This window comes from Pistacia vera, unplaced genomic scaffold (genome assembly GCF_008641045.1).
Source record: "Pistacia vera cultivar Batoury unplaced genomic scaffold, PisVer_v2 Contig332, whole genome shotgun sequence".
NCBI classification, from domain to species: domain Eukaryota; kingdom Viridiplantae; phylum Streptophyta; class Magnoliopsida; order Sapindales; family Anacardiaceae; genus Pistacia; species Pistacia vera.
Window position 1 is genome coordinate 1 of NW_022196149.1, and position 14,192 is coordinate 14,192.

Below are 14,192 nucleotides of genomic sequence, written 5' to 3' on the forward strand. Positions count from 1 at the left end.
CAGTCGCCGGCTGAGAACAAAAAAACAAAAAAAAAAATAATTGAAACTTCAATTTTACTTTACTACTGAAAAAAATAAGAGAGGATGAGTATGTGTTAACTTACGTTTAATTGTTTTGTTGATGGATTTGACTGTGTAAGACTCGAGAGTTCGCCTAGGAGCTTTGGCTTTGGCCATTGATGAGCACAGCTGCACAAGTAGTGATGGAGAATACACCAGACATAAGCGAAGCCAAGAGAGATTCTTAAAAATTTCATATTTCAAACTTTTATTTCACCCTTAGGCCGTGTTTGGTTTGACATCTGACTGTTTAAGGACTTCGGCTTTTTCAAAATTAGCGAAGAGTAAACGACTTTTTCTAACCCAAATAATGATGGTACGACACTTTCTCATAGTTGTATTGTAAAATACTACGGCTCCGTTTGGTTCAAAATTTTAAGTTTTTGGAAATTTTTTTTTTAAAAAAGTTAAAAAAAAGTTGAATTGGACGGATATTACGATGTAAGAATTATTAATTAATAAAATACCCTCTATGTTTATTTATTTATAAAAACACCCCTATAATAAAACATTAAAAGTTAACAAAAATACCCCCAATCAACCTTCAAATACGGACAGCCGGCCACCACCGTCGGAGGGTGGCCGGAGTCACCGTATCGACGTATGACCGACTAGATCTTGCCGGTCGTGCGTCGATATGGCCTTTCCGACCGGATCCATGGTGGATCTGGCCAGCAAAGGCCAGATCTGGCCGTCAACGGCTAGATTCAGCCGGTAGTGTGCCATCCTAACAGATTCCGGCCATTTTCCGACAATGATGGCCGGAATCTGGTAAACATGGATTACTGGGGTATTTTTGTAATTTTTAAAAAAATATTTAGGGGTATTTAATTAAATTATCAAATTTAAGGGGTTTAAAAAAAGTTGAATAATATTGGGAGTAGTATTCCAAAAAATCTGAGTTTTGGGGTATTTTACTGTTTAACTTTTTTGGGAATACTAAAAGTAGTATTCCCAAAACTGAAACAAACGAAGCCTACTTTATTATTTAAATTTATCTTCCGTTTCTAATTCTAACATCGTTGCTAACTCACGTTACTATCATTCTCTTCCCCGATCATCATTCATCAAAATCTCTCAAATCATACTCTGGTCGACCCCATCAATGACCGGTAATCGAGTAATTAAAGTTTGCGTAATCATTTCTCTCAAGTTAAATACCGATCAATCTTAACCATTAAAATCTAACCTTTTATCACCAAAAGACTCATCAATCTTTTATTTTCAAAAACTTCAACTGTCTGGACTGAGTTTGTTCTGTATTCGTCTTCAAAATATAAATTTAGATAATAAAGTGGTATTTTAAAAATCTGTGGATGAAAAAGTATCATCAAACTATTATTTGGATGGAAAAAAGTCGTTAACTCAATAGTGAATAAATATTTATTTTTTATCACTTGTAAAATCCAAAAACGCTTTTGAATAAAAAGATGTGAGCCAAACACGTCCTATGCGATTGATTTTTTTGTCTAGGTGTTTTGCGAGGTACGGTTGAAAGGTGTGAAAGGGGTTTTAATCAACGTTTGTTGTGTATAAAACGAGGGAGACAGAAGGGTAAGATTGAAAATCAGGGAGAAAGTTAGGGGTATTTTGGGGAAGAGAAAAGGAAGGATGAATGATGATCCACGTCAGCAGCGTCTACGTATAAAGTTAGCAGGACATGGAGTAGAGGAGCTGACGTGGAGAGCGGTGGGATGGGGACTTGGCAGCGTTGTGGTCACGTTTTGGAAAGTTCCAGTTTGGCTTGGGTTAGGAATCGGATTCCGTACGACCGGATTTACTTTTCGCGTATCTCAGGTCTGGCTCTGTGATGTCGCCGCGTCATCACTTCAAAAAGCAAGCACGCATGTTACAGGTCGTGGCCCATCTAGTGACACGACGATTAGATTAAATAATTTAAAAACAAAAATCATTTAATTTAGAGGAGTTGTGTTTGTTTCACGATCATGAATACTATCGTATCCAATTCTATTCAAAATATATAAAGTTTATTCGGTTTATTATTCTAATATATTTTAGAATAATATTTTAAAAAAATTAAATTTAACAAATATTATGATATACGATTTAAAAATTAATAAAAATCCTCTCTATATTTATTTATTTACTAAACACCCCTATAATAAAATATTAAAAGTTAATAAAAATATCTTTAATCCACTTATTAAATATGGACAGCTAGCTACCTCCGTCGAAGGGTGGTTGGAGTCACCATATCGACGCNCATCTAAAATGGAGCTTCCTTGGGATATTCAATAAAGAGAGTTTCACCACACATCACAGTCCTTTCACTATTTACATGTATTAACTTGTCAATTACCTATATATGCATCATTGGCCATGGAAGGCCTGGTGTCTGGTCCACTACCTTGTTCTCTCTGTTAATTTGTCAAGAACTGCGCCTGTTTCATATTCTGCGCAAATCCCTCCTGTTTCATAGACTGTTGATATATGCCTCTTGATAGTGATGTCTTTCAAGTCCCTCCTGGCTATAATGCTCCTCAGCAGGTACTCTTTTTCTTCTTTTTTAAAATAATTTTTGGAAGAAGATATCTTCATTCTTCATTATTTGATTTTTCTGTTTTGATGTTTAAATGTTCATATAACACAAGGAGATCATAAGGGGGAGAGCTGTGATAGTGCCATGGATGACTCCAAACAAACCAGGTTCTAATCAAGTGGTTTATTGGAGTGAAAAATAGCAAGATAAAGAAGATGGCGGAGGGCAAAGTTTATACCTATAAATACTACAATTACACTTCTGGTTACATTCATCACTGCAACATCTCAAATTTGGAGGTGAATTATATTTTCTATCTATTAAATTAGTTGACCCCGTCTCTCTTCTTCTGGCCGAATCACAAGCTCTTTAGTCATTGAGGTTAGTTGTACCTAGGGATCTTGTATTTGAATCGCGAGAGAGGCAATTATCGAGTTTACCCAAAGAAAACTTATCAAGTTTGTTCTCTTGTTTGTGGACAGTTCGACACCATTTTACAATGATCGAGGGAGCTTTCTATGCTTCAACTCCTTTAATTAATATCATTTATCATCTTCCACAAAGTATATATATATATATAACAACTCCCTAATAAATGAGATATTCTTACAAGATCTTTCTTGATTCAAGATAGTCAAATACGTAAATTTATTTGAACTAGTAAATAATATATAGGCTAAAGTTATAAAATTAAGCTAGCAGTGTCACACGTGTCTGAGAGATAAATTTAAATAGATTTGAATCGCGAGAGAGGCAATTATCGAGTTTACCCAAAGAAAACTTATCAAGTTGTGGACACTTTGACACCATTTTCCAATGTTCGAGGGAGCCTTCTACGCTTCAACTCCTTTAATTAATATCATTTATCACCTTCCACAATATATATATAACAACTCTCCGAAAAATGAGATATTCTTACAAGATCTTTCTTGATTCAAGACATAAATATATGGGCTAAATTTATAAAATTAAGTTAAAAGTGTCATATATATAACAACTCCTCGGTAAATAAGATATTCTTACAAGATCTATTTTGGTTCAAGACATAAATATATGGGTTAAAGTTATAAAATTAAGTTAAAAGTGTCATATATATATATATATATATATAACAACTCCCCGATAAATGAGATATTCTCACAAGATCTTTCTTGGTTCAAGACATAAATAGATGGGCTAAAGTTATAAAATTAAGTTAAAAGTGTCATATAAATAACAATTCCCTGATAAATGAGATATTCTTACAAGATCTTTCTTGGTTCAAGACATATACATGGGCTGAAGTTATAAAATTAAGTTAAAAGTGTCATATATATATATATATATATAACAACTCCCCATAAATGAGATATTCTTACAAGATCTTTCTTGGTTCAAGTCATAAATATACGTGCTAAAGTTATAAAATTAAGTTAAAAGTATCATATATATAACAACTCCCCGGCAAATGAGATATTCTTACAAGATCTTTCTTGGTTCAAGACATAAATATACGGGCTAAAGTTATAAAATTAAGTTAAAAGTGTCATATATATAACAACTCCCCGATAAATGAGATATTCTTACAAGATCTTTCTTGGTTCAAAACATAAATATATGGGCTAAAGTTATAAAATAAAGTTAAAATAAAGTTAAAAGTATCATATATATAACAACTCCCCGGCAAATGAGATATTCTTACAAGATCTTTCTTGGTTCAAGACATAAATATATGGGCTAAAGTTATAAAATAAAGTAAAAAGTGTCATATATATAACGACTCCCCATAAATGAGATATTCTTACAAGATATTTCTTGGTTCAAGACATACATATACGGGTTAAAGTTATAAAATTAAGTTAAAAATGTCATATATATAACAACTCCCCAATAAATGAGATATTTTTATAAGATCTTTCTTGATTCAAGACATAGATATTTGGGTTAAAGTTATAAAATTAAGTTAAAAGTGTCATATATATATAAACTCCCCGATAAATGAGATATTCTTACAAGATCTTTCTTGGTTNCTCATAAATACAATGCCACTAGAACCAATTACGTTAAGCTAAGGAAAAGCTAAGTAAACAAAACTTCCTCCACCAAACCAGCCCCTTCCTTTCATGTAAGAGTTTAATAAAGATGTGTGAAACCTCCACTCTCTTCACAACAGTATAAAATTATTTGTAAAAGCAATAAATAAAGAAACGCGGCTTACATGACTATCTTTACTTTTTTTTTTTTTTTTAACAGTGTTTGAACCAGTCTGTATATACCTTAATTAATCCCTCAAAAGTTAAAGTTCTAAAATCAACGACTGGATGTATCTTTCATAACCACTTACCCAAAAGTTCCACCTGACCACTCAAGGGTGGTTAACTATCTTTACTTTTTGGGTGCCTTTGTTTTGCGAAATTTTTTATCACTAAAATTATGGGATTATCACTAACATAAATTAAGATAGAATTATCATTAAGATAGAATTATCATTAAGATAGATTATAGTAATATATTTAGTTAAATTGGTGAGTATAAATAACTAATATGTTTGGTTGAGAGGAATAAAATATTATAAAGGGGTTTTTACTTAATTGTTATTCCTTGTTAATATGATTATTATTATTTAGCACATTTTCTAACCCCTTACATTTGAGAATTTAGCTAAAACACCTCAACAACAAAAGTTTGAAATTTAACAAAATACACATAGCCATCCAAGATGACTATCGGCTACCAACCACCACCGCCAGTGACCGTCGCCAGAACAACGCACAACAAATCGGATTTGGCCAACCTTGCATTGATCTAGCCATTTCTGGCCAAATTGAAGGCCGAAAATGGTAAGATGGCCATAAATCTGGCCGGAAAGCCAAATCCATTCTGACAATTAACGGCTAGATTTGTGGCCATTAACGATCGTGGATCTGGCCGAAAACAATTAGATATATTCTGGTTGTTAACGGCCATAATGGATCTGGTCGTTTTCGACCAAATCCATGGCTATCTTGCCATTTTCGGCCTTCAATTTGATCAAAAATGGCTAGATTTAGCCAGTCGTGCATCGTTTCGACGACTGCCAGTAGCGACCGACGATGGTAGCTGATGGCTGACATTTGTCTTGGGTGGCTAGAGGTATTTTGGTAATTATCCATGTAAATAGTGAGCGTATTTATGTCTTAAAAAATAATATATGAGGTTAAAAAAGTCATTTTGCACATTTGGCCTTATTATTATTTATTAGACATATGAAGGTATTTGTGTTCAAAATGTTTATTAATTAAGAGTAAAATTAGTATGAATAGTTGATTACCTTGGTAATAAAAAAAATAACACCCTCCATGGTAATTGAATTACCCCCATTTTTATCTACAGAAACCACTATTGACAGTTTACTATAATCTTTCGTTACTTTACACTCAAACTTAGTAATTTTCTAGAAATAAGATGATTATACGGTTACCCTTTATGCCCCAAACAAAGGCACTGTTTAGTCTCAAGGATTCTCCCGTGTTTCAAAATTACACTTGAATCCTTTAGTATAAATATATTTTAATATTTTCAAAATAAAATTAATACCATAAAAACTTATAATTAGGAAATTCTTGTCATTACATATAATAAAGCCAAATTACAACTATATACTCAACAACTAACCTTTCCCGGCCAAAAGAACCAGACGACCTCAGACTCCATCAAATTTCACAATTCGCATAATCTAGGCTTAGCGTTAGGGTTAGCGAGATGGAGGGATGGGACCCGAACACGAAATCAACGCTGACCCAGATCCCGCTACTGACGACGAAAGCTGGTCCTAGAGACGGCGCGGCGTGGACGTCGCGGCTTAAAGAGGAGTACAAGGCTTTGATCGCTTACACACAGATGAACAAGTCCAACGATAACGATTGGTTCCGCATCTCCGCCTGCAATCCTGAAGGGACTCGTTGGACCGGCAAGTGCTGGTACGTCCATAACCTCTTGAAGTACGAATTCGATCTCCAATTCGACATTCCGGTTACTTACCCATCCACAGCTCCCGAGATCGAGCTCCCGCAACTCGATGGAAAGACGCAGAAGGTGAAATAACCTTTTAAACGCTTTTGACATGCAATTTTTATTTTTAATTTTAACTTTTGGCTATGTTTGTAGATGTATAGAGGAGGAAAGATTTGCTTGACTGTACATTTCAAGCCGCTTTGGGCCAAAAATTGGTATTTTTCTTTTTTACACTTTCGATTATTTGTTTCTGCATTTTCTATGGTTGTTTGACATGATGAATTGTATATTGTGCTTTGATGATTGTTTAGGCTCCACAGTGTAATCAAAGAAAATTAAATTGAAATTATCAACTTAGGTGATATTATTATGTGTTTAATAGGTTTTCTTTGAACCATGTCATGAAACATATCGCCATTGTGATAACTTACTATGCATTATAGTTCGCAGTTATGAGTCACAAAATCTAGCTTTTTCGTTATTAACATGCATTTGAATTGTTTACATTTTGTTTAAATATGGTGTAATTACTGTGCTCTGGCAGTCCTAGGTTTGGTATAGCGCATGCACTTTGTTTGGGTCTTGCTCCATGGCTCGCAGCAGAGGTTCCCGTTCTTGTTGATTCCGGCATGATTAAGCATAAAGATGATATGAGCTCATCTAGTGAATCTTAGTTATTTAATGTAATACTAAGGTTGTAAAAGTAATGCTCAAGTTTTAGAGTTTCTGGTCTGTTCAATGAAAATAAGTATCGAGGCAAGTGTGCATAACCGATGCATTGCTATACAGTTGTCTGGAAGATGTTTTTTACAGTTAATGTTATCAGCTATATACTCTTGAAAATTTTTACATTTCAAATGCATTTACATACTGATTTTTTAGATTTTCCTTTTTAATTTTAGCAAATTGTGGCATGGATTTTAAAAGGTCTCCTTTCATATGTTCAGTACATTTGTGGAGAATCATCTGATTCAATATTTGGCTGCAAAATTTTGATGTCATCTGAAAGATTGAATAAATATGGTTCTTCATTTTTCAATCTGTTTGGGTGTCTATGGCATCAGCTGTATAGATAGATTGGACTAAGTCAATGACTTTGCCTACATTTCCCTCATAATCTCAAATCTATACATGTATCATTTTTGGTAAAGAGTGTTCTTAGTTCAGATAAAAAAAATTCAGTGGTCAATGATAAGGGGCGACTATGTGTTATGAAGATTGATCATAGTGACATCTGGAATAAGGTAAATATATTGAAGGAGTTGGTGTTTGTTGGTCAGTAGGTGAACTGTATGTGTTGCATGCAAAATTTGGTCATTTTAAGTTAACTTCCATTTTGCATTTTGTAATGTAAGATTGGTAGCTGACGTGAAGGGGGAATGGTGGAATGCGTTTAGGATAATTTTTGTAGTTGGAACTTTGCTATCATAAATATGGAAAAGGAGCTTTAATATTATATAGGATAATTTACATTGTCCATGAAATAATATCTGGGCCTCACATAGTCAATGACCATTTGAATACAAACTGCACTACCTGTGATGAAAGTCCTGCAAATTGTCTAGCCAATCCAATCAAAGATAAATTCAAAACCTATAAATAAATGTTGATTTGCAGCTCAGCAAGATTACATACTGTGCTAAGAAAAGCACAGTAAGTTTTTATGAATTGGATTCAAGAGTGAATATATTGTGTGTAAAATCTTATTTATTCGTCCATTGTCTTCCAACTGTTCTCTATTTAATATATTGGACCAGCTGCTAGGATCTCCGCACTCAGCTTGTTGTCTTCCCCAATCTTGTGATCCATGAAGCCAACAAAATTATTCTTAAAAAGACCTGCTAGCTTCAAGAGGCTGCCCTTATAGGCATTATTGTCTGACCACTATAAATTCAAAAATTACGTTGATCAATTAATTTTTTTGAAAAGCTTAAATATTGTGAAAGGTTGTGAAAGATGTTGAAAGGAAGGCAGCTTACAATGTTCTGTGGATCCAAGATCTCTGAAGGCACTCCCTGAATCTCTGTTGGAATCTCAAGTCCAAACACTTCAGTCTTGGTATAATTCGCCTTCAAAAGTGCTCCAGAATGTATTGCGTCAATGATCTTTCTGGTGTAAGCTAACTTAATACGATTACCCGATCCATAGCTGCCAAAAAGAAAATATATTGAAATGTTTCCATTCAACAAAGTGAACATTTACATGGCTAATAGGAAAAACAAGTTCACAACTTAGATATAATCACAGACCTTCCTCCTGACCAGCCAGTGTTAACCAGCCATCCTGTAGCTGCATGCTTCTGCATCTTTTCAGCCAGCATGGCCCCATACTTGGTGGGATGCAGCATTATAAATGCTGCACCAAAACACGCTGAGAATGTTGCCTGTGGCTGTTTCACGCCCTCCTCTGTCCCAGCAACCTGTTATTACATTGAAGATTAGCAAATTCATAATTTACACAGGATTGCACATTACTTTGGGAATTACAAAGAAAATGACAGGCCCCTAACTAGAGCAGTGTAGCCACTGATGAAGTGGTACATGGTCTGTGCCAAGCTCAACTTGCTCACTGGTGGGAGTACACCAAATGCGTCGCACGCCAGAAGGATTACATTCTTCGGATGAGGACCAATGCAAGGTATCTTGGCATTGGGGATATATTCTATTGGATATGCGGCCCGAGTGTTCTCTGCAACATCAGTTATAGCAGTTAACAAGAAATAGTAGAGAAACAAAATAAGAAAATCATGTTAATATGCAACATTGTTACATAATTGAACCTAAGACAGTGGACATTCATCTTATTTAGAAGAGTAATTCATGTTTACCTGTAACAGATTTTTCTCTGTAGTCCACTTCTCGACTATGCTCATCAAACACAACGTTTTCTAGCACTGCCAAACAAAGTAAGATAAGCTTCAGGATTTCACCAAGGATTCATTCGTTTCTTAGAATTTCAGATTTTAGGAATCAACTGATTCTCAAAAATTCTAACCGGTGAGACTAAATATTTCTTAGACCTTCAATATGGTATGGCACTGAAATTTGTATCCTCATTCATTAGGGAATTTTTTTTTTTTTTTTTTATAGGACGAGGCTGAAATTTTTTTTTTTTTTTTTTTTATAGGACGAGGCTGAAATTTGAATTAATCATACCCACTTATGAAAAGAAATTGATGTGGGTAAGAAAATGTTATTTGTTACCAGTCCCAAACTTGATGGCGTTCCAGATATCAGGTTCCTTCTCCTTTGACAAATCAATGCATTTGGCATAGCAACCGCCTTCAATGTTTGACACACCATTCTCACTCCAGCAGTGTTCATCATCTCCAATTAAATACCGGTTAGGATCAGTAGACAGAGTTGTCTTCCCAGTTCCTGAATATAACAAAATTACAAAAAGATTTCATCAGCAAGGAAACTATGATAAAACAAAGGGTCAAGTGAGTGAAGATAGTAACTGATTGCTTCACATGAGAAGATTGAACCAAAGATCCTGTACCTGATAGTCCAAAGAAAAGAGCAACATCTCCATTTTTGCCCATATTGCAGCCAGAGTGTAGGGAGAGGATTTGACGTTTAGGCATGAGATAATGCATTAGGCTGAAAAGACCCTTCTTCATTTCCCCAGCATACTGGGTGCCAAGGATGACCATTTCTTTCCTGGAAAGATTTATGTCTATGCTAGTAGAGGAAGTCATATGGTGGGTGTAACGATTACAAGGAAATTGCCCGGCATTGTATATTGTGAAATCCGGAGTACCAAAATTCTCCAGCTCTTCAGGAGTGGGTCGTATACACCTGTCATTCACACGGAAAATTTAGGAATTCGTGAAATGGCCTCTGGATTTGAAAACATAATCATTCCTGGTAAGTGGTACTGGCAACTACTTACATGTTGTACATGAACAAAGAATGATAAGCTCTGGCAGACACAATTCGGACTTTGATCCGGTGTTCTGGGTCCCAGTTGAGAAATTGATCGTTCACAAAGACCTGAAATATAAGATTTGCATGTAACCGCTCATGTTCATTCAGTAAATTACCATCTTATAAAACTTGAGGATGATTTTGCATCCCTCTTGGATCCGTTTTATGCTTGGATTGATTAAGACTGACACAAATTCTAATGGGGTATCGGATACCCTTGAAGAAAGAAGACCTTTCAAGCCTATTGTAGCAAATGTAGCCACAGTATTAGTACCAAAGCATTCAGCAACTTAACAGTCTAATCACTTTTAGAAGGCAACAAACCCACTAGAATATACAGTCTCTCGAGTGAGAGGGGTTTGTGGCGAGCAACATCGGAGCTGTTACATGAGACATAAGGATGACGTTGACATCATTTTGGTTTAGATAATGAAGATAGAGCTCATGAGTCACGAACATAAACATTGGAGACTTGTATACTGAATATGACAGCACCATGACTTGACAACGAAAGAAAAGTTGGGGCTGGCAAGTAAACTGATTATTTATTTATTGTATAAAGAAAAGTTTGCTAAGTTTAGAAGTCAGACCACGAATTACGAAAAGTTCAAGTACGTACTAAGCAAATCTTGATTGAATCAATCAAACACTAAATAATTGAATTCTTAAAAAAATACAGGCTGTCCGGATCAGAAATTACGGAGGGATTGGAAGTAATGATATACCTTATCCAATGAGTTCAAATAATCAACAGCACGTTCTCTGTTCACTAAGAAAGTATGTTCGTCCATTTCAATATTAGGTGAACCTCTGTATAACGATACGTATTAATACAAGTTTTAAATAGAAACGAGTAAATTAGTAAAGGAATTGAGAGTGTAAACAGAACAACTCACTTTCCCCACCAAAGCTCATCTTCGGTGGTTTTGTCCTTAACCACACGCTTGTCTCTTGGCGAGCGGCCTGTCTTTGCACCGGATAATGTGGCAATAGCACCCGTAGATGTTATGAATGATCCTTTCTCGTACTTAATGGCTTGCTCGTAAAGTTCTGTTCCATACGTATCATCAAACTAACATTTTATTTGAGATTTGGTAATCATACGGGCATGTAAAATCCTCAGGGTGCAACACGAAGAGAAGTATTACCAGCAGGGGAGAGGTTGTACAGAATGTGAGTAAACTTGAGCGCACTGTCACTAATATTGGGTGTTGGAGTGTAATGGCTGGGAACAAGCGTCACCTTGTTGCTCTCTGATGCAGCCTTTCTTGCGGGGTCCCCTTTCACCACCTTTGGTCCAGTTTCTCTCGTTAAAGATGCCAATGAAGCACTAATTGAAAACATCAAAAAAAAAAAAAAGGAATATCAGTGAATATATACGTACCTACCGGGTCAAGGGGAGCATTAATTTGAAAGAATTTATACGTTATGGTTTATTTTTACCTTATGGACTGGAGTTGCTGCTTTTGGCGTTCCTCTTCGGAGATGGTGACAGAGAAAGGTCCCTCGGAGCCTTTGATGGGAGTGGTGGGTGCTGATCTCTTCTTCTGAAGAGAGTGAAGCTCGTCGATTGTCTGTGCCTTCACCGGAGGTGTACTGTCATCGTGACAAACTTGCGTTTCCTTCTTGATAGTTTGGATTTTGGGTAGCTGGTTGCGTCCACTTTCACCTTTACTCGCAAAACTGAACTCTCCGTTCTCTGACATCTTAACCTATAGGCCAAAACAAACATGAACCAAAAATTTGATGTCAATATACATGAAAAAGTATATAAAATGTATGTCAATGTCCAGTATCCACCATGCAATGCAAAAGAAATAAAATACATGAAAAATGAAAAGCCAAGTCCTCTTCACATGAAAAGTAGAAGAAAATATTTCAATAACGTGAACAATATGAAGATAATAACCTGAAACAAGTGACGTTGGTTTTGCAGATAATGGGAGGAAGTTATGCAATGAACCAAATATGAGCATTCACTTCTTATATAGGCTTTACTGCAAGCCCACCGAAGCTTAACTTGGGTTCAGTTAACCATAGTTGTGGAGTTTCTGTTATCTTATTAAATCCGGAAAGAGGAAATTTCCAAAATTTTAATTTAATTGAATAAGAGTGTCTCTCTTTATTTTAAATAGCATCTTTATTGATTTTTAAATATAAAGAACAAAATTTTTATTCAAATCCAATAGACTCTTTAAATTTTAGGAGAAAGAATATGTTTTTTCAAAAAGAAAACTTAATAGGAGAGATAAATCATAAATAAAATGCATTGAAACTTGCAATTTATTATTTAAAATTATGATAAAGAGTGAAATTTGACTCTCTAAATGTGGAGAGTCAAACTCACTTTTTAATTTATATTTAAAGAATAAAGAGTCTGTTAGACTCTTATTTCTATGGATAATAAAGAGTTTATAGTATCTCTAAATGACTCTTTATATGACTCAAACTCTTTATTATAAATAGTCTATCCATAAAAACAAGAGTCCAATAGACTTTTTATCTTTAAAATATAAATTAGAGATTGAGTTTGGCTCTCCATATTTAGAGAGTCAAATTTCACTCTCTATCCTAATTTTAATTAATCTGTTTGACTCTTATTTTTATGAATAAACTCTTTATAATAAAGAATTTAGGTTATATAAAAAGTCATTTGGAGATGCTATAACAGTCTCCCAAGTTATTGACGCCTATTGAAGTAGCACCGTTGGTGAATCACCGTTGGTGAATAACAGATATAGAGCACAAGTAATGAAGATCAATCACAATTTTCTAAAGTTATGACAGCATGGAAATTGTGACAATTGATCATTAAAGTCATATATGATATGGCACCGACGATTAAAATGAAGAAGAAGGCACCTTAAGTTCAGAAACTTAAATGGATAACGTAGATGAGTCATCCTCATAATAAGAAATATTCCACCTTTTAAAAGGGTCAAAAGAAAGCTGTAGTGCAACTACATGTAATACAGTTTATTTTTTAAAATAATATTTTATATAGAAGAACTTAATTGTAGGCAGCAAATCAGTTCTGACTTTGGGGATGTTTGAGAAAATTCAGAGGTGGACTGTATGAAAAATTTGTTAACGCTAAGATAACCACGTCAGATCCACATTTCTCTGTTGCTCCTTGGTTTCTTGACTGTGCACATCTGTGTGTCGGTGATGAGCCTCTTGAAGGCTGAGGTCCAAAAAGAACCTATTGGGTTAAGAGAATGGACTGACGTTGGGCCGAGTGAGTCCAGTTGAGCGCAATACCGAAAGATCAAACTATTGGGTCTGTAATGTATGAGGCTTCTGATTTGGCTTAGAATCATTTTCATTTGTGAATACACCAAGTCATACATAACAAAATTTAGTGTCCATCACCATCAGGATAACAACTTTTGATGATCAATTCTAACAAAGAATATTTAAGTTGGTGCATTAATATCAACAGGTTTCTTTCTTCCGATGATGTAATAATCAATTCTGAATGTTGGGAAAAAGTAGTGCACTTATCTTGGAATGCACCCTAATTCATGTACTAAAATGAAAAAGAAACTACTTTCAAGCTAAATCTTTCCACATTAGCTTAAACATGAGCATTATTACACACGTTTTGGACATATGTTTGGGCATGTGTTTCATTTCTTTATTTCATCGTATATTATAATCCCAATTAACTAATTAAAAGATTGCACGTGTAGGATTCTTAAGTCCAACGGCAAGACTACACATTTTTATTT

General features: G+C 34.9%; 2 protein-coding genes across 2 annotated transcripts; one reads left to right on the plus strand and one right to left on the minus strand.

Annotated features, from left to right (window-relative positions):
• Nucleotides 1–6,273: 6,273 nt before the first annotated feature.
• Nucleotides 6,274–7,413, plus strand: LOC116137697 (ubiquitin-fold modifier-conjugating enzyme 1). Its single transcript, XM_031423380.1, has 3 exons — nt 6,274–6,613; nt 6,686–6,747; nt 7,077–7,413. Exons 1-3 carry the CDS (start codon nt 6,281–6,283, stop codon nt 7,204–7,206), a joined length of 525 nt encoding a protein of 174 aa, XP_031279240.1. The 5' UTR covers nt 6,274–6,280; the 3' UTR covers nt 7,207–7,413.
• A 565-nt stretch (nt 7,414–7,978) lies between these two features.
• LOC116137691 (phosphoenolpyruvate carboxykinase (ATP)-like) lies at nt 7,979–12,453 on the minus strand. The gene is made up of 13 exons (XM_031423373.1): nt 12,371–12,453; nt 11,905–12,173; nt 11,610–11,791; nt 11,358–11,511; nt 11,187–11,271; nt 10,427–10,527; nt 10,034–10,332; nt 9,736–9,909; nt 9,360–9,425; nt 9,042–9,220; nt 8,782–8,951; nt 8,512–8,680; nt 7,979–8,416 (listed from the first exon to the last, which is right to left on the minus strand). The coding sequence occupies exons 2-13, from the start codon at nt 12,165–12,167 to the stop codon at nt 8,273–8,275; spliced, it is 1,986 nt and encodes a 661-aa protein (XP_031279233.1). The 5' UTR covers nt 12,168–12,173; nt 12,371–12,453; the 3' UTR covers nt 7,979–8,272.
• Nucleotides 12,454–14,192: the final 1,739 nt, after the last annotated feature.

What these genes read in the sequence shown, in the direction of transcription:
- LOC116137697 (XM_031423380.1), top strand. Translation starts at nt 6,281, where the DNA reads ATGGAGGGATGGGACCCGAACACGAAATCAACGCTGACCCAGATCCCG. An exon ending in TCGATGGAAAGACGCAGAAG is followed by an intron (nt 6,614 to 6,685) that starts GTGAAATAACCT and finishes CTATGTTTGTAG; the next exon opens with ATGTATAGAGGAGGAAAGAT. An exon ending in CCGCTTTGGGCCAAAAATTG is followed by an intron (nt 6,748 to 7,076) that starts GTATTTTTCTTT and finishes GTGCTCTGGCAG; the next exon opens with TCCTAGGTTTGGTATAGCGC.
- LOC116137691 (XM_031423373.1), bottom strand. Translation starts at nt 12,167, where the DNA reads ATGTCAGAGAACGGAGAGTTCAGTTTTGCGAGTAAAGGTGAAAGTGGA. An exon ending in GATGAGCTTTGGTGGGGAAA is followed by an intron (nt 11,272 to 11,357) that starts GTGAGTTGTTCT and finishes ATCGTTATACAG; the next exon opens with AGGTTCACCTAATATTGAAA. An exon ending in TCAGTGGCTACACTGCTCTA is followed by an intron (nt 8,952 to 9,041) that starts GTTAGGGGCCTG and finishes ATGTAATAACAG; the next exon opens with GTTGCTGGGACAGAGGAGGG.